This window comes from Mustela lutreola, chromosome 8, assembly GCF_030435805.1.
Source record: "Mustela lutreola isolate mMusLut2 chromosome 8, mMusLut2.pri, whole genome shotgun sequence".
Taxonomy (NCBI): Eukaryota; Metazoa; Chordata; class Mammalia; order Carnivora; family Mustelidae; genus Mustela; species Mustela lutreola.
The window spans coordinates 126834249-126857371 of NC_081297.1; the positions used below are offsets into that span (position 1 = coordinate 126834249).

The 23123-nt window shown below is 38.5% G+C and overlaps 3 protein-coding genes across 4 annotated transcripts in view; 2 read left to right on the top strand and 1 right to left on the bottom strand.

The window, feature by feature from the left end:
- Nucleotides 1–10189: 10189 nt before the first annotated feature.
- Nucleotides 10190–11012, top strand: LOC131839288 (non-histone chromosomal protein HMG-17-like). The gene has a single exon (XM_059186567.1). The coding sequence runs from the start codon at nt 10221–10223 to the stop codon at nt 10605–10607; it is 387 nt and encodes a 128-aa protein (XP_059042550.1). The 5' UTR covers nt 10190–10220; the 3' UTR covers nt 10608–11012.
- Nucleotides 11013–13696: 2684 nt separating this feature from the next.
- Nucleotides 13697–20744, top strand: SNRPF (small nuclear ribonucleoprotein polypeptide F). The gene is made up of 4 exons (XM_059186568.1): nt 13697–13947; nt 15788–15913; nt 19947–20011; nt 20612–20744. Exons 1-4 carry the CDS (start codon nt 13945–13947, stop codon nt 20676–20678), a joined length of 261 nt encoding a protein of 86 aa, XP_059042551.1. The 5' UTR covers nt 13697–13944; the 3' UTR covers nt 20679–20744.
- A 141-nt stretch (nt 20745–20885) lies between these two features.
- The window catches only part of CCDC38 (coiled-coil domain containing 38), a 48239-nt gene continuing 46001 nt past the window's right edge, over nt 20886–23123 (bottom strand). For both annotated transcript variants that reach the window (XM_059186566.1, XM_059186565.1), the window contains one exon: nt 20886–21883. In XM_059186566.1, coding sequence (XP_059042549.1) covers nt 21770–21883 — 114 coding nt within the window. In that variant the 3' untranslated portion in view covers nt 20886–21769. The remainder of the gene's footprint in view (nt 21884–23123) is intronic.

A 23123-nucleotide genomic window follows, 5' to 3' on the forward strand; every position in this document is an offset into this window, starting at 1 on the left:
TAACTATAGAGAACAAACTGAGGGTTACTGGAGGGGAAGTGGGGGAGGAGGGCACAGGGAGATGTGTTAAATAGGTGTTGGAAATTAAGGAGGGCCCTTGGGGTGAGCATTGAGTATTGTATATAAGCGATGAATCATTAAATTTTACACCTGAAACTAATACTACACTGTATGTTAACAAACTGGAATTTAAATTAAAACTTGAGGGACACCTGCGTGGCACAGTTGGTTAAGTGACCCCCTCTTGATTTCAGCTCAGGTAGTGATCCCAGAGTCATGGGATTAAGCCTCGCCTCAGCCTCTGTGCTCAGCATGGACTCTGCTTAGAGTTTCTCTCTCCCTCTGCCCCTCCCCACTCTCAAATAAATACATCTTAAAAAAAAAAAAAAAAAAACTTGAAAGAAAAAAAATAAAATCTTTACAAGAAAAAAAGATAATCTTTGAAAATAAAATACAGGCAGAAATGAGGACTCAGTTTTTGTTGTGAAATTTAACAAAGGGAAACATCACTAAAACGGAGTTAGAGATTTGGCAGGGTGCATTCTCATGCCCTAGCATGCAGGATCAGTTGCAAACCCAGCAAGAAGAGAGGGACCTTACCTGTGAGACACTACTTTACTATCCCAGCGGAAGGAAGAAAGCCTGCACCCAACTCCCACTCCAATAGCCCAGCTCATGAGAGGCAGCACAATTTAGCCAATGAGAAGCCACTATACTTTGAGCACCCAGTTTAATCCAGTAGATTTTATGTTTAAAATAGCCCCTCCCAACTTCTCTACCCCCTTTGCTTTATAAAAGGGCAAACCTCTCCTTTGTTTTTTGGAATTGTCTATGGTTTTGTCGTAGTTTTCTTGTCCTTGGTTGCAATTCTCTGCTTTCCTGAAAAAACCCATCTTTTGCTGATAAAAATAAACAGCAGCTTTATTTTATAAGGTTAATACTCTTTAAAAAAATAAAATAAAATAGTCTTCCTTTGGGGCACCTGGCTGGCTCAGTTAGAACATGTGATTCTTTTTTTTTTTAAGATTTTATTTAATTTATTTGACAGACAGAGATCACAAGTAGGCAGCGAGGCAGGCAGAGAGAGAGAGAGGAGGAAGCAGGCTCCCCACTGAGCAGAGAGCCCGATGCGGCGCTTGATCCCAGAACCCTGAGATCATGACCTGAGCCAAAGGCAGAGGTTTTAACCCACTGAGCCACCCAGGCGCCCCAGAACATGTGATTCTTGATCTTGGGGTTGTGAGTTCGAGCCCCACATTGGGTATAGATGTCACTTAAAAAATTAGTTTTCCTCCAATAAAAATAAAAATATTCCTTAAAAATAGTTTTCCTTTAAAATTTTTATTACAGAATCATAGGAAATTTAAAAATATCAAAAATATAGATCTACCTTCCAATTACACATTCAAATATTTCACTCATTGTCATATGTATTATCCTTACACATTAAGTTGCTCTTTACTACTATAGTAATTACTTTTATCACCAACTATAATGCTGAGTTGCCTAAAAACTCAGTTTATCACATAAAGTGAATTAGGCCCCCAAAATAAATTCTTAGTGATCTTTCACCCAACTGTTTAATAATTGTCACCTCTATGCAACATGAAAACAAGAGGGGAAGTGAGATAGTTTAGTGGCTCAGTTTCTTTTTATAATACAGATTTTATTTATTTATTTGAGAGAGAGTGAGAGAGAGGGAGAAGCATACTCCCCGCTGAGCAGAGCGCCTGACATGAGATTCAATCCCAGGACCGCGAGATCATGATCTGAGCTAAAGGCAGACACTTGACCAACCAAGCCACCCAGGCACCCCTATGTTTCTTCATATCAGATGAGAACTAGAGAAAGCATGGTACTTTCATGGCTCTTACCGTACAGCAAAAAGTGGCTGGTCCAGTACAGGTTTCCTGGTTCCACCAAAAGGTCATGATTTATCTATGTTCCTGGCCTCAGTTTCCTTGTTTGGAAATAAAGGATCTGAAAGAGATTTTTTATTTAAGTATTTTTTGTGACTATGTAAGAAATATATGCACTGATTTCTGAACATTTGGGGAAAAAACCCAACTATTAACATTTTGACATATTTCTTTTAAGAAAGAGGAAAAGAGAAACACAGGAAAGAGGAAAAGAGAAATACATATACATACTAGTGAGCAACGGGACAAAACTAGAAGTATAGAAAAAAATCAAACAATAGGAAAATACTTACTAGTGTTTTATGAAAATAAAACAAGATATAAATGGTCCTTAAGAAAATATAAATTGCATGAATTGACTTAAGAATAAATAGCAGAAAACCTGAATAGATCTATAAGTAGGAAAATAACCTGGAAACATTTGCAGAAACTTACTTCTACGAGATAAGTATCATTACGATCCCCATTTTACAGAATGGGGAAACTTGAAAGGCCACACATCAAGAAATTAGCAGAAGTGGTCCTTGTCAATAGTTTCCACTATTGCAACCAGTGTACTCTGAGAAGGTGTGGACCCCAACATGGAAAAATTCATACTATGGCAGTCAAGTCTTTTAATAATCAGGAACTTAGACCATGTTCTGTGGTAGGCACTTATCTGCAAAGACGAATGCTATGGTCCCTGTGTTCAAGATGTTTCTAGTTGAGTCCAGATAGACAAATAATTATAGAGACTACACTGCAACATGATAATTGTTATAATAGAGGTAAAAAAAAATTTAAAAAAAGTGGAGTCAGAGCTCAGAACAAGTGAGACTGGGGAGTCAGGGAAGGGCTCAAATGGAAAGTTCCACTTGGGCTGGCTCTGGAAAGACAGAAGAAGGAAAGGAAGGCAGAGGAAGGAGAGAAAGAAGACATTCCATACAGAGGGAACAGCATATGCAGAGGTAAAATGCTTTTGATAGTCTGTAGACTTCTTCATAAAATATTTTAAAAAACAACAATGCAAAGACATGATATGTTTTTGACAGAAGGCAATAGTGCCTCAGCAGCATTTTTCCTTATTCCTTCCTGATGAAAACCTGCTATTATTTCACGTTAAAATGGTTGGGATATTTGGCAAAAATCTTCTGTATTCTTCCTTAATGAGTTGTCAGAGATTCTGCCATGCCATTTGTCTTCTAAGCAAGTTATTATGAAGGCTGTCAGTAAAGAGTAAAGATGAGGATAAACAATATATTCATCAGTCAGCAGGGGGCTGAGAATCTGTTCATTCAGAATCAGCAGGGGGCCGTGGGAAAATGTCTACTCTTTAAGCAAGCCTCGGAAGGACTTCCATTCAAAAGAGAGGGTAGGTTTGTGAGAAGTTAAGAAAGTCTTCCCGTAATTTCAACTTCTAGGTGCTTTCTGTGGGCCTTCTGCTTACAGACAGAGAATGAATGAAGCATAGCAGTGATCTTAATTTTGACCACTCACCAAAACCTAATTCAGAGACTGACAGATGAATCTGATACTATACAGAAGGTCATGTGTATGGGTAATTAAGTTGACAGTCACAAACGTCAAAATAATTCACACTCAGTCTGCAGTACCAGGATTTCACTGTCTTTGTGAGGCTGTTATTAAGTATGTGGTAATTAAGAATTAAAACTGCTTGTTTGTCTTCCCCAAAGTTCTTACAGTTTGGGTTAGAATAGCAAAGGAACAAAGTTTAGAGAAAGACAGATGTGGGCTCTGAGGCTTGTTCCTTGCAGAATTTTGAACAGGTTACTTAGCAACTCTAGCTACTAACGTCTACTTCACAGACTTGCCGTAAGGATTAAATTAGATAATATATGTAAAGTGTTGACACATAAGTGCTTTAAAAATGGCAGTCATAACAATGTTGCTGCTGGCTTAAATATTATTATTATTATTATTATTATTATTATCATATAGATTCAAGGACAATCTAGACTTTTCTCTGAACATAGTATGTTCTGATAGGAAGAAGAAAACCTTTATTAAACCTAAATATGTAAGGATAAATTAACTACATGATGAAGAAAAATATATTCTGTTGATAAATTTTATCTCTTATACTGTCACTAACACAATCTAACTTATTGTCTATGATCAGGCAGAAACAGAACCAGTTTTAGTTCCCGTTCTTATTTTATCACATTTCTAATTGTTCTACTATATTTTGAGAATCTGGGTCTAAGTATTAACAGCATCATTGAAAGATGTCATTTTTCAGTCTATGGTTTTAAAATAATTATATTTTCCTGCCAAATGTCCTCAACATACACGGTCAAATGAAAGATTTAACCTTCTAGAAACTTATTATTACTTAAATTGGAAAGTGATTCTGTCCTTTGAGAGGATAAAGGGTTAATCTATAATTGAAACCATAGTTAGAACTCAAGGGATAGTACTTATTTTAATCTTTATTTTTTGCAGTTATTAATTTAAACTATCAGAGAATGTCAGTATATTAAAGCTAAAAATGTCCTTAAAATGAACTATTTCAGTTCCTCAATTTGAGGCAAAACTAAGTCCTGGGACATAACCAAATACCAAGTGTGGTACTTTAACATTTTTGTTTTTGGTATTGCAGCACCTATACATAATATATCCTGATAATTGATAGAAGTAAATAATGGAACTAATTTGGTATGGGACAAACCTTTCTAACTTGACTGTTTTTCACACCTAAGGATAAATCTCAGCTGTTTGGAACATTGTGGATACTATTAAATGCCTCACTTTGAATAATAGCTCACATTATTTTGATAACACATGGAAACATTCTCTAATGTCTGAAAGTTAAAGTGGTACTCAAAATCCCTGATTTTAGGTGTTGGATAGATAGCTTTGGATGCAGAATATTTTGCTTCGGAAAATTTAATGCATTTCCTGACATACAACTAATATCTCTCTCAAATATTTGTATTGTCTTGTTCACTGTAACTACATTATATATTGGCCGACAAGATCAAATAAAATATTTTTTGACAGATATATTCTTTTGGTCTAAGAATAACACAGAATGGATTGTTCCTGTAGGCCAGTTGATGTCACTCTATAAAATTTGCAGTAATTATGATTTAAAAAAAAAAAACGAAAATAGACTTTTTAACCCTATACTTGAACAATTTTCACCCATACACATTCAGTCATGCATGTGAAGCTGTCATTTCCAATCTAGACTTTTTCTGATTAGTCCTTGCTATTCTGAAGCAATGCCAATCACAGTGATTATATTATCACCATTGTGGCAATTAAATGCTCTATTTGTTTACTACTGAAAGCACAACTGATCTGACACGCAGTCAAGTTACAAATAGTTCTGTGTCTGATATTAATGAATGCCCATAATGCACTTTTCCGAAGTTATTTCTTTACAGTTAAAATGACACAGGGATTCTCAACTAGGGGCAACTTTGCCTCCCAGAGGACATTTGGAAATGTCGAAAGACATTTTTGATTGTCACAGCTGGGAGAAGAGGAATCTAATGCATAGAGGCCAGGGATGCTGCTAAACATGCTACAACGTACAGGTCAGGACGGCCCCCCCACCCCCCCAAAACCACCCCAGTGAAGAATTATCTGATCCAAAATATCAATAGTTTAAAAGTTCTGGGGATGGATGATGGTGATGGTTGTACAACAATGCGCATGTACTTAATGCCGATTAACTGTATACTTCAAAATAGTTAACATGGTAAATTTTATGTTATGTACACTTTACCACGGTTAAAAAAAAAAAAAAATCAGTAGTGCTGAGGCTGAGAGCAAAGAGAGGAAAGGATTTCTAGACGGAGAGAATATCATGTGTTGGAAAGAAGTCTGGTCCGTGATTCAAAGGCAGGCATTGTGATTTGTGGGACAGAATGGAGAGAGATGAAGTTGGAGAGAAATTTGGGCAAAGGGTTTGTTTCAGGCTGTTAGTAATTGGGAACCATCCAAGGCTGGCAAGCAACAGAATTGTATGTCCAGATTTTCATTTTGTTTTGGAAAAGGGGAGTTCAGAGTCACCTCTGGTAAAAGGTGGGTAACAGGTGATGAGGTAGGATACCAAGGTTTATTTTTTAAAACTTTGATTCAGTGTAAATATTTGACAGATGAGGAAAGTGGCAGGGGTGGGGGGGAGGAGGAGATTGTACAAAACAGGCGACTGTGGGAGAAATTCCATGAGCTTTTGTTTCGTTTCATCTGTGTTGTGCAAACAGTGAAGTCCCCATTTGTACAGATTAACTTGCAAATGCCTGTGTGTCGATTACAAATTTTACTCAAAACTTACCAATGCCGCCCCATGGAAGGAGGGCAAGGAACTGCAGTATGTTTAAAGTCAATATTTAATGTTGGTCCTCCATTTGAGGGATTCCCAGCTTTTTTTTTTTTTTATCTCCAAGGGTTTTTTTTTTTTTTTAATGATCTACCCTGCACCCCAAGTTGAATCAATGATTTATAAAACTAAAAAATATCATTTATTGACAACTTGCTTTCCTATTTTTATAAATCAGATACATATATAAGTGCCAATCAGAGCTCCTGAACCGTGATAATCAACCAGTATTTATATTTTGAGTTGATTTCATTCTAATAAAAGCAAAAAAGCACAAGATTTGTTTTATGCAGTCTACATTAGGTAAATGTACAATTGTTCAACTATATTTGATATTAGTTGTTTTGTTTTTTAATAATAAAAATAGTTTGCCAATCTCCAATACTACCTACAAAGTCATCCAAGTCTGGGGAGCATGTTTTTATAAACCACAGTTGCTCCAATCCACTGATTTTCAACAGGGGGCAATTATGCCCCCTGGAGGACATTGGGCAATGTCTGGAGAAATTTTTGGTTGTGACAACTTGGGGAAGAGAGGGAGTACAGGGTAGCAACTGGCATCTAGCTGGTAGAGGCCAGGGATGCCACTACAATACATACATCCTACAATACAGGGACAGGCCTCACAACAAGAATAGTCTGGCCCAAAATGTCAGTAGTACCAAAGGTTGAAAACCCTGGTCTAGTCTAACCCCTTCGTTATACAAATGAAGAAAATGAGACCCAGGATTGTTAAATGACTCTACCTTTTATTTCAAAAAATTTAGTTTAATTTTTAATTAGGCAATACATTCAAGGATTCCAAAAATAGAATGTACGTAAATGTATCCAGGACTCAAACAGACATTTCTCCAAAGATATACAAGTGGTCAGTAATGACATGAAAAGATGCTCAACATCATTAGTCATTAGGGAAATGTATATCAAAAACTACAATGAGAAGGTTTTTAAAAATTATTGTTAGGCTATCAATAATTTTTAAATGGAAAATAACAAATGTTTGTGAGAATGTGGAGAAATCTGGACACTTGTACATTGCTAGTGGAAATGTAAAATGTGCAGGCATTGGAAAATAGATGCGTAGTACTCCAAAAAGTTAAGCATAGAATTACCATATGACCCAACAATTCTATTTGTATGCATATATCTAAAAGAACTTGAAAATAGGTACTCAAATAAATACTTGTCATGGATGTTCATAGCAGCATTATACATGGTAGCCAAAAAGTGGAAAAAACTCAAATATCCACCAGCAGATGCATGGATAAATAAACTGAGATATGTCCATGCATACACACACACACACACACACACACACACACGATGTTACTCAGCTATTAAAAGGAATCAGCTGCTGCTACACGCTACAATGTGCATGAACTTTGAAAATATTATATGAAGTGAAAGAAGCCAGAGACAAAAGGTCACATCTTATCCCATTTACATGAAACATCCAAACTAGGTAAATGCATAGAGACAGAAAGCAGATTGGTGGTTGCCAGCAGTTGCAGGAGAGGGGGAACGAGGAGGTGACTTCTTAAAAGGTACAGGATTTTCTTTTGAGATAATAAACATGTTTTGGAACCAGACAGAGATGTGGTTGCAACAAGATTATGAATATACTAAATTCCATTGAACTGTATACTTTAATAATTTCATATTACATGAGTTTCATAATAAAAAGTTTAAAAAAGGTATATCGTGAAAAGCTTATATTTGGTCCACTTTCGGCCCAGTTCCTACCACACCTACCCACAGGTAACCAGTGCTCTTAGTATCTCAGGAATCCTCCAATAGACTGATGCATAAAGAAACAAATGAGTAGATTGTTATCTCCTCTTTTTTTTCACACAGTGGTGGCACGTTATGTAAATTATTCTGTGCCAGGCTTTTCTCAGTAACTTACTTGAGCGATCATCTGAGACATGGACACTCTTGAACATCACAGGCCAGTTAACTAGTGAAATGTTCGTTAATCTGGTTCATCTGATATTTCCTGATTATTAGATTCAGATTATGTGTTTTTGGTAAGAATACCACAGAAGTGTGTGTTTTCAGCTACATCTTAGCAAGTGGCACACTATTTTGATTTGTCCCATTGCTAACAGTGGTCATTTAATCATTGGATTAAGGTGGTACCTGCCAGGCTTTTTCACTATAAAGCTGTTTTTCCCCACTGTATAATCAGTTAGCCATCAATCACGTAACATGTGCTATTAAATCTACTACAAAAGTGTATTTGATGACATCTTCTATCTTATATATTGCCCTTTTTAAAGTTACCTTTTTTTAAAAAAAATATTTTATTTATTTATTTGACAGACAGAGACCACAAGTAGGCAGAGAGGCACGCAGAGAGAGAGGAGCAAACAGGCTCCCCGCTGAGCAGAGAGCCCGATGCGGGGCTCGATCCCAGGACCCTGAGATCATGATCTGGGCCGAAGGCAGAGGCTTTAACCCACTGAGCCACCCAGGCGCCCCTAAAATTACCTTTTTTTACTAACATATGTATCATCTGTTTCAGGGGTACAGGTCTGTGAATCATCGGTCTTATACAATTCACAGCGCTCCCTATAGCACATGCCCTCCCCAGTGTCCATCCTCCAGCCAACGCCACCCCTCTCACCCCCTTCCTCCCAGCAACCCTCAGTTTGTTTCCTGAGATTGAGTCTCTTATAATTTGTCTCCCTCTCTGGTTTCATTTTCCCCCTCCCTTCCCCAATGATCCTCTGTCTTGTTTCTCAAATTCCTCACATCAGAGAGATCATATAATTGTCTTTCTCTGATTGACTTATTTCACTTATCAAAATAGCCTCTAGTTCCATCCACATCATTATAAATTATATTACCCTTTTTAATATAACATGTATATGAATAAATTTTTTCGTATGAATCAATTGTGTGTGTCAACTCAGATTTCCTCAGTCTCATCTGTCTCGGGGGTCCTGCCTCTGCAAGGACTACTTCCTGAAGTCCTAGGTTCCTCCACTGACTGCTGACTGCTTAGGCTCCTCCTACCACACTAAGCTGTAAAGCCTGGGAGCTGATTTCCTCACCTATGCAAAGCCAGGAGATAGGACGGAATCAGAAAGGAAATTCCCTTTCCATACCTAGGAACCCTTTTCGGGACTGTTCCAATGCATAATATTTCAATAAACCTGTCCAGAGACATCCCGCATGGCTGACCAACTGATTATTTCTGTGAAGGAGCTGTAAGCAGCTCAATAATGTGAAACCTAGTATCTGCTTCTTATTCTTCCCAGTCTTACCTTTTGGTTTCACGCGTACTGCCCTGGGATTGTGCCTGCCAATAAAACATTCACTTTGAAATTTTGCCTTGGGGTCCATGTACAGGGATCACGGACTTGACACTATGGGAGAAATTTCTCTTCTATCAGACTAAATAGAAACAATTGTGTTTTCCCTGAATAACTTAAAAAAAAAAATTATAGAAATTGGATCATGTAACCAATCATATTTCCCTTTGCTAGGACTCCAAAAGTTTAGAGAGAAATGTGCAGCCCATCTCTGCCCAGTGTACAAGGCAATATGGTGTAGGTGTCTGCATTCTAATCTTATATCTGGTTGTATATTTTCTTCATCCTTCCTTACTCCATTATTTCTTTGTGTAAAGAATGTAGCTAAGAATAAGAACAAAAGCACAAGATGAGAGACAGAGGCTATTCTGGGGCTCTCTCTAAATCATGGTATGACCATGTTTTCATCATCTACAAAATTTTAGGTTTAGACTAGGTATCTCTAGGTTCTGTCCCAAGTTCAAAATTCAATGATGTGGGACAGCTGGGTGGCTTAGTCAGTTACGTGTCTGCCTCTGGGAACAGCGTGAAGAAGAGGCAAGAACAACATGCCCCACAACCACCCCCACCCCCACCCCCACCAACCGACGGCGCTAAGGCCACGCGCCCCTGTATCCCCGCCACCAGCGCTTACATCCCACCGCAGCTGCCACCATGCCCAAGAGAAAGGCTGAAGGGGATGCTAAAGGAGATAAAGCCACGGTGAAGGATGAGCCACCCAGAAGATCTGCCGGGTTATCTGCTAAATCTGCCCCTCCAGAGCCAGAGCCCAAGCCTGAACAGGCCCCTGCAAAGAAGGGAAAGAAGGTACGCAAAGGGAAAAAGGGGAAAGCTGCTGCTGGCAAGGATGGGAAAAACCCTGCAGAAAATGGAGTCGCCAAAGCAGACCGGGCACAGAAAGCTGAAGGTGCTGGAGAGGCCAAACGAAGTGTGCGCATTTTTGATGACTGTGCACATCTGGTAACCGTACAGTTGGAAATACTATTTTTTATCAGGTTTTATAAAAATACAGAATTTTGTTTTACCTTTTTTTTTTTTTAAGCTTTATATTGTTGTTTTGGGGGAAGGGCATATGTCACAAATAGAATATCTCCGAAGCTAGAATGACACAAGGGGAAAAATACCTTTCCTTTCTAGTTTTGAGAAACTTCCTCTTGGCTCCCAAGGGATTTCTTGACATTGACACACATGAGCCGTCTTGGCACAAACCCCTGGGGGGTGTGGGAAAACTAAAACTCATTTTTTTATGTCCTTTTCCTCCTCTCTGCCTTCAACATAGACTTGACTCCCTTAAATCTAGAGACCTGTGGGAACCTGTCCCCTAAGACATGGTTCCCAGTATGTCAGGCAATCTGGACTTTACAGTGTCACCACTGAGATGGTGTCCCTCAAAAGAGTTCCCTTTTGGAGGACATTGGGAGATGGAGAGGAGAAGTGAGTTGGGGGAAACTGAAGGGGGAGACAAACCATGAGAAGTCTCTCATGATGGACTCTGAGAAACAAACAGGGTTTTGGAGGGGAGAGGGGGTTGGGGTTGTGTGAGCCTGGTGATGGGTATTCAGGATGGCATGTATTGCATGGAGCACTGGTGTGGTGCATAAACAATGAATGCTGGGACACTGAAAAGAAATAAAATAAAATGGAAAAAAAAAAAAAGGAGTTCCTTTTTCACCTCTTGGATCTTCAGATGGATAATTCTGCCATTTTCATTTCATTTCCTCAAAGGGTCAGCTTGTGAAAAGTTGTTAAACAACATGCTAAATATGAAAAAAAAATTAAAAAAATAATTAATTAAAAAAAACAAAAAAAGTATGTTCAAAACACATTTGTTTAGGGGCACCTGGGTGGCTCAATTGTTAAGTGTCTGCCTTCAGCTCAGGTCATGGGATCAAGCCCCGAAACGGATCGGATAGGGCTCCCTGCCCAGCGGGAAGCCTGCTTCTCCCTCTCCCTCTCCCGCTCCCCCTGCTTGTGTTCCCTCTCTCATTGTGTCTCTGTCAAATAAATAAATAAAATCTTAAAACAAAACAAAATACAGTTTATAATGGGGTAAATGGGAACAACAGAATGATTAATACACTAGCACATATATATATATATATATATATATATAATAGCAATTATGCGTAATAGATGTTACACTACTTTTTAGAATATTTTTGTTTTTTTCAAATATTTTATTTATTTATTTGACAGAGACAGATCACAAGTAGGCAGAGAGGCAGGCAGAGAGACAGAGAGGGAAGCAGGCTCCCCGCTGAACAGAGAGCCTGATGCAGGACTCGATCCCAGGACCCTGGGATCATGACCTGAGCCCAAGGCAGGGGCTTAATCCACTGAGCCACACAGGCACCCTTAGAAGAATATTTAATTACCTGAGCATTTGCTCAATATAAAGGTGAAGAAAACAAGCTAAAAACTCTATGTAGATATCTTTTTTATTTTAACTGCATATGTTTCAATAAATAGTACACCAAAAAGTGAAGTTGTTTTCTTTGGTGATATTAGTTATTTTTGTTTTAGAACTTCCTGTATTTCCAAATTCTCACAAAAATGTACATATGGTTTTTAAAATTCAAAAAGTACTAATGGCCTTATGCCCACTTTATTTTAAAAAAGGTAAACTTAATGTTTAACATGAGGATAAATACCAACTTTAGGGTCACTTGGGTGGCTCAGGCAGTTTTGCATCTGACTTGATCTTGGCTCAGGTCATGATCTCAGGGTTCTGAGTTCAAGGCCTGAATTGGGCGTGGAGTCTACTTAAAAAACACAAACAACCAACAACAACTTTAAACACAGCTATGTTTACAAAGGTTATGGTAATACTTTGTTTCACTTCACTGAGAAAACAGTTTTTTTTTTTTTTTAAATCACACTTTTAAAGCTATGTTGAACTTTTGAAAGGTAACTTTATGAAGTAGAAAAAGCAGAGTTTTCAGAGTAAAAGCCAGCTACGTAGCCCTTGTCAAGTCACCTGCTGAGCCATTTTCCTCATCTCTAAAATGGGAGCATAACACCCAAATCACAGGCTGTATAGTAAGACTTCCATTATTGCAACTGAAGGAGGCTGGCAAATAATAGGAAGGCAAAGTCTGTACAAAGGCTAAATGTTCATTAAGGGATGGTCAAACAAAGGGAAAACCCACTGAACTTTGGGGTAAATAATTCCAACTGTTCGGCATAAACTACACTAAAAATTACTGTATTTTGTCAGTATTCTCCACCATCTTCAAGGACATTAAAATGACAGTAAACATTCACTAGCTCTTAAGTCCCAACCTCTTTCACATTAGTTCTCACAAACCCTAGGAGAGTACCGGTTTTGAGGCCATTTGTAGCTAAGTAAACAAAGGTCGTAAGGAGGAGACCAAGGCCTTAGTTTAAAAACTACCCAGCACCATCCCTAAGTGATGGACAGAGGTTCTGAACTCAAGCTGCCTCCAAAGTCTAACCCACGACTCCGTAATGCCTCCATATATAACATTCAAACCTCAATTCCAAATCCATTTTCTTAGGGCCGCAAAACCAAAACGGAAACGAAAATAAAACCCAGCACTTCTCAAAGTGCTTATTCTCCAAGAACTGCCTTTAGCATTTCCGATCAGAGCTGAAATGAGATTCTGATTAATACCGTTGATTAAAGACACCGCCGGGTCCCTGGTGGCAACGTAAAAGAAACATCTGCAGGGAGACCACCACACTATATTCTAGAATCAATTTGATCTCATCTGAACCACATTCTGTATTTGACTTTCTCTGGTGTGTTTCACCTCTCGTCTAGTCCTGCTTCTCCCCCTTCTTTTAAAGTGGGTTGAAATAAGCGTTACAAAATAGAGAAGGGGACTGTGGAATACGAGCCCCCAAATCACAGAATCTGTGGGAAAGTGAGCAAGAGCCAAGAATCCGTCCTCAGAGGTGTAAAATGAGAAGAAACCCCCATTAGCTAGGCAGGCAAGAAATCACATCTGCTCTGTACAGGATACAAGGCCGAACTCTCCAGGCACCTGAGCAGACATGGACAAGAAACCCGGACCGGCTCCCGGCATTTGCAGCCTACCCGGGACCCCTTACCGCAAGCCGTGCTACTGAAATTTCCCACAGGGCTGTGCGCCGCGCAGAAGGCTGGAACGACAGTGCTACCGCTGGTTGCCAGGAGACACTGCCCAGCCATCTCCTCCAATCAGGACGCGTCTCTCTGTGCCCAATCACAGAAGCTGAGAGATCTGTAGTCGGAGGTGAAAGGTTACGCTGCTGTTTGGCGGCCATTTCTCTGGAAGCTCCGCGATTCGCGCCCGGCGGGGGTTGCTCCAGTCACGAGGGACGGACTACACCTGGGTCGGCGGCGAGTTACCTGCAATATTTGCTTGCAGTCGCGATGGTAAGGAGGAAGAAGGGAGAGCGAGAGAGAACGGTGGCCAGCTTGCCGGGCCTGGTGGTTGATTCGCGCGTTTCCCATTCATCCGCGTGAGGAGCGGCGCACCCGGTCCCCGGCCCTGTTCTCCCTGCTCTGGGGATTCGAGGCGCGCGCTCTCTCTCTGATGCCCTTCCCCTAAGTGCCCGGCCCCTTCCCCTCTTCTTTTGAATGTGAGCCTGAGGTATTCTTGCTGCCTGAAACCGCAGGGTCGGTTTAAAGATGAAGCGGTTTTCAGGTTTCACTTATCACGCCCAGAATCGGCTCTCTTTCATTTCATCATGTTGGGATTCTTGGCCCCGCAGCCCTTTGGAATACAGAGCGCAAGCACTGGAGCATTTATTTGTTCGTTGATCGCATATTTCCCGCTACCTACCAGATGCTGTTGTAGGCGTCAGAATATGCGGTGAAAAGTACTGACGCGGACCCCGCTCGAGATTTACTCCGTCGGGTATGAAAGACAGGTTCTGTCTCTCTAAATAGTATCAACATGTAATCGCAAATAATGTGAAGTGCTAAGAAGAGAGCAGACGGGATGCTATGAAGATGCGCGATGGTACATTGGAAGAGTGGTCAGGGATGGGATCCAGACACGTACGTGATAGGAAATACGAAAGCCAGCTCCTTAAAGAGCAAGAGGAAGAGTGTACAAAGGACGGGGAACATGAGCATAGGCCCCAAGGCCGGAAAGAAAGCTGGACCAGTTGGAGGCATTGAGAGAAAGCCATTAAGCTTGCAAGAACTAGTTATGAGATAGGGTCGGGCAGATCTTTTAGGTCATGTCAGGAGGTCTGGCTTTTACATTTGAAAGCCATCGAGGCATTTTAAGCAGCGATATCCCACGGTAAAAATACTTGCCGTGTGCCTAAGTTGGAGAAAGACAAGTAAAACCTGAAGTTAGGAAGTCATTGCGGTAGCTCCCGTGTTCTTTGACATCACTCTGAATATGCTTATCTAAAGAATTTTAGTAGTCAAGTTTCTTGGTTCTTTTCTTTGGGCTGATGGGTGAGCAGATGAGGGAAGGAAAAGTCTGAATTCACTGGGGGATACTAGGACTGGTTTGCTGAATAAACAAGCGTTAAGTGATTGCCCATATGTATAGGCAGCTTTGCTAAGTCAAGTAAGACCCACCAGACCAAGCTCCTGAAATTCAGGCGAAAGCTGTCAAATGTCATCGGCCCCCTCCTTCCCTCTGTAGCCTCATATGTGGACTATGACATCAGTGAATTGTTCTGTACGTCTGTGAGATCGCCTTGTTGCTTTACCCTTCCTTCCTTTTACATAGGTAGCCTCTTCTACCTAGAACAGCGCCTTTCCCCTCTGGAAATAGCTCTCATCCTTTAAAATGGAGGCATTCCTTATTTTGGGCAACCTCTCCTTTTGACTCTGGATTGATTTGGTACCTTTAGACATAGCATATATCCTTTTACTACATTGCAATGTAATGTCTGTTTGTATGTGTTTTGCCTCTCTTCCTCCTGTGAGCTTGAGGACAAGGAGTGTAATCTGCATTTTTTTCCCCACTGCTTTTACTTTTGTTTCTTTATAGCCTGAAACAATGAGTAATGTATAGTAGGTGTTCATTGTTTAAGTGAATGCAGAATGAAATTCCCTAACTGGGTATTTAAATTTCTCTTACGCTTTTCAACAAATAGAAGGGAAAATTATGAGGTAAAGTGCGAGTGAGTCCAGAGCTTGCTTTATTTGGATACCATAAAATATTGGTGATTTGGTAGAGGGAAGTAGGTAACGAAAACTGAGCTAAGGAAAAGTAATTGATTGAGTCTTGTTTTTGTTCTTTGTGCAGAGTTTGCCTCTCAATCCCAAACCTTTCCTGAATGGATTAACAGGAAAGCCAGTAATGGTGAAACTTAAGTGGGGAATGGAGTACAAAGGCTACCTGGTATCTGTAGATGGCTATATGAACATGCAGGTAAGCTAAAGCTATAAGAATCATTAAATTGTATTTATTTTGCTTTACCTTAACTTCTCAAAGGTTTATTGTGATTTATAAGAATGCAATCAACCAAACCGACAGACATAAAACAAAATTCAGAAATAAAGTCAAGTTCAGGGAGGATGTTATATCTATGATAAACTGTGTGTGAAACCTGTAAAACCAAAATTCGGCCACAGAATTGACTTCTAGTGGTTAAAATAAAAAGAACTCAAATATTGGGAGTCATGGTGGCATAAGGGAAACACAAATGAGGTTTTTGTTTTGCTTTCTTGCAGAAAAGGCAAAACACTCCCAACATTTAGCTCTGAAATTTTTCTTTTTTATTTATTTTTTTAATGAAAGAAATTTTTCAAGTGAATTTCTTGAGTCTTTTAATGAATGCTAAAGACATAATATCAAAGTAATTCAGTAAAAGGATTTCTCGAAGAAGTGGACAGGCCAAACCAAAGGAACTGTGACTGAATGTCTGTTAAGCAAGCTTCTATAAATGTTTAGGATGGGTGTTGTTGTTTTTGTTTTTAAGGATTTATTTATTTTGTGGGGGGCAGTGGGGACCAGGTAGAGGGAAGAGAGAATCTCAAGTGGACTCCCTGCTGAGCTTTGAGCCCAACATGCAGCTCCATCTCATGACCCTGAGATTGTGACCTGAGCTGAAATCAAGAGTCAGATGCTTAACTGACTGAGCCACCCAGGCACCCCTTGTTTTCTTTTTGTAATTGTGGTAAAATATATCTAACATAAAATTTACCACTTTGACCCATTTTCTTTCTTTTTTTTTTTTTAAAGATTTTACTTATTTATTTGACAGACAGATCACAAGTAGGCAGAGAGGCAGGCAGAGGAAGCAGGCTCCCCACTGAGCAGAGAGCCCGATGAGGGGCTCGACCCCAGGACCCTGAGATCATGACCTGAGCCAAAGGCAGAGGCTTTAACCCACTGAGCCACCCAGGCGCCCCGCTTTGACCCATTTTCAAGTGTAGAACTCAGTGGCATTAAGCGCATTCACATTATTGTGCATCTATCGCCATTACCAATTTCTGAAACTCTTATATTGTCCGTAACTGAAACTGTACCCATTAAAGAGTAACTCCTCTTTCGCCTGTTCCCTGGTAAATGTTATTCTTTCTGTTCTGTTCTAGCTCATATAAGTGGAATCTTACAGTATTTGTTTGTCCTTTTGTGTCTGACTTATTTCATTTAGCATAATATTTTTAAGGTTCATCCATGTTGTAGCATGTATCAGAATTTCATTCCTTTTAATGACTGAAATAATATTCCATTTATGTATATACCACATTTTAATCCATTCGTCTGTTGATAGGCATTTGAATTGTTTTCTACCTTCTGGCTGTTGTGAATAATGCAATGAACATGGGTGTACAAATCCCTATTAGAGATTCTGCTTTCACTTCTTTTGGATATATATCCAGAAGTGGAATTGCTAGATTATACATTAATTAAGTTTTTGAGGGACTGCCATACTGTTTTCTTTCTTTCTTTTTTTATTTGAGAGAGAAAATGAGAGAGAGCGCATAAGAAGGGGAAGGGTTAGTGGGAGAAGCTGGCTCCCTGCTGAGCACGGAGCCCAATGCAGCGGGATCAAGTCCGGTCCCACGACTCCAGGATCATGACCTGAGCCTAAGGCAGTAGCTCAACCAACTGAGCCACCCAGGCGCCCTGCCAGACTGTTTTCTCTAGCAGTTGTATCATTTTACATTGCACTAGCAAAGCATACAGGTTCCAGTTTCTTCACTGATACCTGTTATTTTCAGTTTCTTTGATAATAGGCATCCTCGTGAGTATAAAATATCTCATGGTTTTTATTTGCATTAATTCAATGATTAGTGATACTGTGATTTTTGTGTGTTTATTGGCCATTTATTTATATATATTTTTGTGTGTGTATGTATATATATATATAATTTTTTTTTTTTTTGGAGAAATGCCTGTTCATGTGCTTTGCTCATTTAAAAACTGGGGTGTTTTGGGGTGCCTGGGTGGCTCAGTGGGTTAAAGCCTCTGCCTTCGGCTCAGGTCATGATCCCAGGGTCCTGGGATCGAGCCCCGCATCGGGCTCTCTGCTCCGCAGGGAGCCTGCTTCCTCCCCTCTCTCTCTGCCTGCCTCTCTGCCTGCTTGTGATCTCTGTCTGTCGAATAAATAAATAAAATCTTTAAAAAAAAAAAATTGTAGTAGTTTCCAGCCAGGTTTTCGATGAAGGAATTTGAAGTTTTATTTTCCTGAAGCATAGGTATTTATGTGACTGATTGATGGCAGATGGATTTTAAAGGTTTCTTAGATGGGTAGTCAGTCCAAGCATGACTCCCAAGTATTTCATAGTGGAGTACTTGTAGGAAAAGTACTAATAGAGGCACTTGTAGGCAGAAAGCTGAGATTTTCTTTAATTTAAGAGGTTACTATTTGAACAGATGATGCTTAGGTCCCCAGAGTTCTTACAGAGCATGGTTTTGGCCTGGAAGATTCCTCAAGCAGGAATCATATATGAAGGCCATAGAAAGATCTGAAGAGTATACTGTTCTGCTCAGTTCCAGACTTAGTGGTGGTGATTATACAACTTTATGAATAAATTAAAAACCACTGACTTGTACACTGTAAAAATGAATTTTATGCTATGGGAATTATATCTCAATAAAAGAAGAAAATACCCACTGAATATTTGATTTTAGAAGTAATGTAGTTCTGTTGAGCTGCTAGAGTTATGAAATGTATCTGAGTAGCCACATTAATGATGTTTTTAATTTGTTTATTCAGCAAACATTAAGAGCTCATGTGCTTGGCTCTGTGTATATAGCAGTGAACAAAACTAAGTCACTACTTTGGAGGAGTTTGTGTTGTAGTGGTGGCAGATGGCAAAGTAATGCGATATCAGGTAATGATAGACACTATTGAGAAAAAGAAAGCAAAAATGGGGTCGTGACAAGAGTGTGCAGTGTTAGATAGGATAGCCAGGGAAAGGTTCTCTGAGGGAATGAATTTAAGCAGAGAAAGGATTGAGTGTGCAACTGAAGAGAGTATCAAAGGAAGAGCCTCTCAGTTTAAGGGAGCAGTAAGTACATTGGCCTTGGGGTAGGAACTTGCTTGGTGTATTCAAGGCATGGCAAGAAGGCCAAAGCAGAGGTGCCAGGGTGGCTCAGTTGGTTAAGTGTTTGCCTTCGGTTCAGATTAAGGCAGTGATCCAAGGGCCCTGGGATTGAGCCCTGCGCCAGAGCAGGGAGTCTGCTTCTCCCTCTCCTCCCCACTTGTGCTGTCTGTCGCTTTCTCTGTCTCTCTTAAATAGATAAATAAAATTTAAAAAAAAAAAAAAAGGCTGAAGCAAAATGACTTAGGGGAAAAATGATAAAAAGGCTGGAAAGGTAGACATAGAGAGCCTTTTAAGTGATTGTGGTTTTTAAAAGTAACAAAGTTTATTACTTATATATGGAAGGAAACCTAAACATTTTGTTGTAAAATTAGTTTCCTGAAATAACTATAAAGGTAACTCTGAATTGTTTAACTTTCTCTTAACTTATTTTGATCTATTAGCACATAATTAAAAAAAATTACTATTCAGTTCTTTGGTTTGGGTCTTGACTAATATAAGAGTATTTGATATTTTAGCTGTAGATTTTGTGCTCTGAATTTTGTAACTTTTTGCAACTGAATTTTTGGAAAGCTTTAAAATCATAACTTATTCATAAATTGGAGACTGTCTTCTTTAATATACTGTTTTAATGTCTAATAGAAATGTTACATAACAGATTTAAAAAATTATGTTGAAACAAGCTTTATTATATATTCTACATCCATCAGTGTTGTCTTTACAGAATGTTTATATAAAACCCAAAGGTACTGCAGTAGTAAAAGCTAATCTATCAATTATAGATAATTATTGGTATAGAAAGGTCTCAGTTAATAAGTTCTTTCACCAGTATTACCTAATAATTTTTTAGGTAGTGCTATACTATTTTCCTCCTGTGTTATACTAATATATTTTCTTTTGATTTAAAGCTTGCAAACACAGAAGAATACATAGATGGAGCATTGTCTGGACATTTGGGTGAAGTTTTAATAAGGTAACAAAACAGCAGTAGTATATATAAGGAGTGACTAGAGAGCATTAGGAATACCTGTTTAAATAGACTAGTGCCTCAGTTTCAGAATTACTTTGTTTAAATCACTAGTAATTTAACATATTCTACAATTAGACTTAAAGAATTTTGAAATCCTTAAATTTGTCCAAGAAAATGGAAATTTTTTGGAGTTATTCATCCGTAAGGTTTTTCTAGTGATGATATTAAACTTTCTAGCTCTTAGCTGTAACCTTTTTCAGTGGTTTTAGTTGCAAGAGCTTGGTTTTGAATTTTACTTGGCTCTGCCTGGAGTTAGAGATTTTTATTTTATTCATTTTCTTGAACTAGAGTCACATTTTCAAATTTGAGTCATTCCTTTTAGAAGATCATAAAGATACTCTTTTGTAACATCCACTGGGTGAATAAGTGCCAAGTGCTTTTTAACAAATCAATGGTAAAAACATTTTTAAAAAAGAAAGAAATGATAACAGTGTAAATTTAGCATTCAGTATTTTTGTAACCAAAAATATCTAGCAATAGTAATTCAGATCTTAATGTGGTTTCCAGTTGGAACAACAAAATGGATTGTTTTTCTGTTTACAGGTGTAATAATGTCCTTTATATCAGGGGTGTTGAAGAAGAAGAAGAAGATGGGGAAATGAGAGAATAGCATCTTTTGTGGGGAACGTTTTTTATATATATTTCTAGACAATAAACATTTTTTTTTTCAACTTGACTCATGAACTATTCATATTCAGATATTTAAATGTAGAGCTCAAATGTTGAAACAGTTGAAAGATTATTCAGAATTAATACTTTAAGAACCACTCAACTTCATTCAAATTGGTTTTCTTTTGTAAGCTCAGTACTCTCTTTTTTTCTACAGGGAAAATTTTTTTGTTTCATAAATATTTATGAAGGTGAATTTCAGTCCTTTTCTTGTAATTATATATTAACTGAGACCTTTTAAAAACAACTCTTTTAAAGTTATTTTTGAACAACTTTTGACATGCATAAAGTTAATATTTTCTTAGAATTAATATATACTGTTTTATTTTACATAGTCAACAAATTACATGTTAATTCTGTCAGTATAATCTAAGTAATGTACATGTTATAGCTAAAATTGAAACATCACCTGAAAATTAAAATGATTGTGGATATAGAGCACAGTAGAAACTGAATTGATATTTAGGCTAAAAGCATATGGTTTGTTTACTTGCAAGAATTAAGTGTTCTGAACAGAACTCCTTAATGTGAATTAAAAACCAGGCTCACAGTTAAATTCTGAGTATATACTAGTGGTTTTCATTTATGTTTTAGACTCCTCAAAACCATTTAGAATCATACATTGTTAAAATGTATTCTCCACAGTGATAAAATATATACTATGAACTGTGGACTGTTAAAAACAAATTAGACCATTTAAAGTCCCCAGTTGTCCGAGAATGCCATTGTTGCACTTTAGCGGTCATTCACCACATAGTTACACCTGTAAGGTAGACTTTGGATGTGTATCCAACTGGGACAACTCAAGGATAAAAATGTTCAGCTGTATGGAATTTTACTTAGTATATGATAATAAAAGCCTTCAACAAAGGAAAATAACTCTCATTCCCAATCCTATAACCACTAGAATAAGTGTGGTCATCCTCAAATTGGTTAGGCCAGCATATGGGGCAGAATATTGCCATTAATGGAAACCAAAATCTACAAAATATGCCTAAAATATTCTGGTAATAAATGTCTTACTGCTTCTATTCAAGTGAAAAAATATTCATCCTCTAGTGATTTTGTTCTTGTATCCTTGACTAAAAGTATTTCATGTTTGTTAGCAGATGGAGGTTTTGAGCGATAGACAAGTCGTCTTCCCAGCTGAAACAAAAGAAAAATACTTAATATTTTTTAGCATAACTATTTTCTGTTGAACCATCAGTAAAATAATAACATTAACATGATTTTTCCAAGGAATAACAAGACTCAAAATAGTAAATAATCACAGTTACATAGGGATTGATGATCTAATGGGTGTCCAGCATGCTAGGTAGGGTTAAGTAACAGATAAAGGACCACAGCATGCAGGAGACAGAGCAGTTAGGTTTTATGGGAAAGTCAGGAGATTTAGTTAGTATCAAAAAGCCTATATGTTTCAGATGTGGTCGACCTAGAAAAGCACCACGTTTGAGGCCAACATTTCATTTCTCAGTGCCATAGCAAAATTTCTCCTCCATTGGTTAGGATAGATCATTTTCCTCTGCAAACACCAGTTGACTGGCATTTAAAAATTCTGTTAGACAAAAACTTGAGAAAACCATGTATATCTTCAACACTAGTAATCCTGATGGCCCTTAGATGTGTTCCCACCAGGAGAGGCTTAGGGAAAGCCCTTGATTTGTACCTATTCATTCTCTGGGGCATATGCTCAAGTTTATTATACTAATTATTTTTCTTCTTTAGTCTTCCCCCCTCCTTTATGTATTTATTTGGTTTTGCTTCTATATCTGAATTTGTGTAAAAGAAATGGATGAGAAAGTTACTCTGTTGAAAATGAGATTTTTTTGAAAAATTTTATTTATTTGAGAGACAGAGAGAATGCACACAAGCAGGGGGGAGGGCAGAGGGAGAGGCAAGCTCCCTACTGAGCAGGGAGCCCAGTGTGGGACTCCGTCCCGGGACCCTGAGATCATGACCAGAGCTGAAGGCAGACGGTTAATGACTGAGCCACCCAGGCGTCCCTGAAAATGAGATTTGATGGAATATCTCCACTGTGTCTCAAAAGGGTCAGTCTCACTATGTGAGACTGTACCCTGCATTGCAGAATTTGACATTCTTGGCCTTTGAGAACTAACAGTAGCAGTCCTCCCCATCATTTTATTAACAGAAATGTTCTTTGGGACTGGAATCCCCAAATTTCTTTCTTAATGTCAGATTTTGTTATTTTCTCTCAATGATCTTTTGGTAATCTTTGTTATTAATACTGTCTGAGAACTTTGCCGATGATCAAGTGCCCTGACTGATAAGAACTTTTGTTAGAGGTCTTTGTACATTGTCAGCTGATCATTTTTCTTCCCATTTTAGTTTTCACTCTTATTTTTAGTCTGCTAATTCAATAAGC

Excerpts from the sequence above, each read along its gene's own strand:
- LOC131839288 (XM_059186567.1), top strand. The coding sequence starts at position 10,221 with ATGCCCAAGAGAAAGGCTGAAGGGGATGCTAAAGGAGATAAAGCCACG.
- SNRPF (XM_059186568.1), top strand. Across the intron at positions 15,914-19,946 it reads ATGGCTATATGAACATGCAG|CTTGCAAACACAGAAGAATA; the intron begins GTAAGCTAAAGC and ends TTTGATTTAAAG. Across the intron at positions 20,012-20,611 it reads TTGGGTGAAGTTTTAATAAG|GTGTAATAATGTCCTTTATA; the intron begins GTAACAAAACAG and ends TTCTGTTTACAG.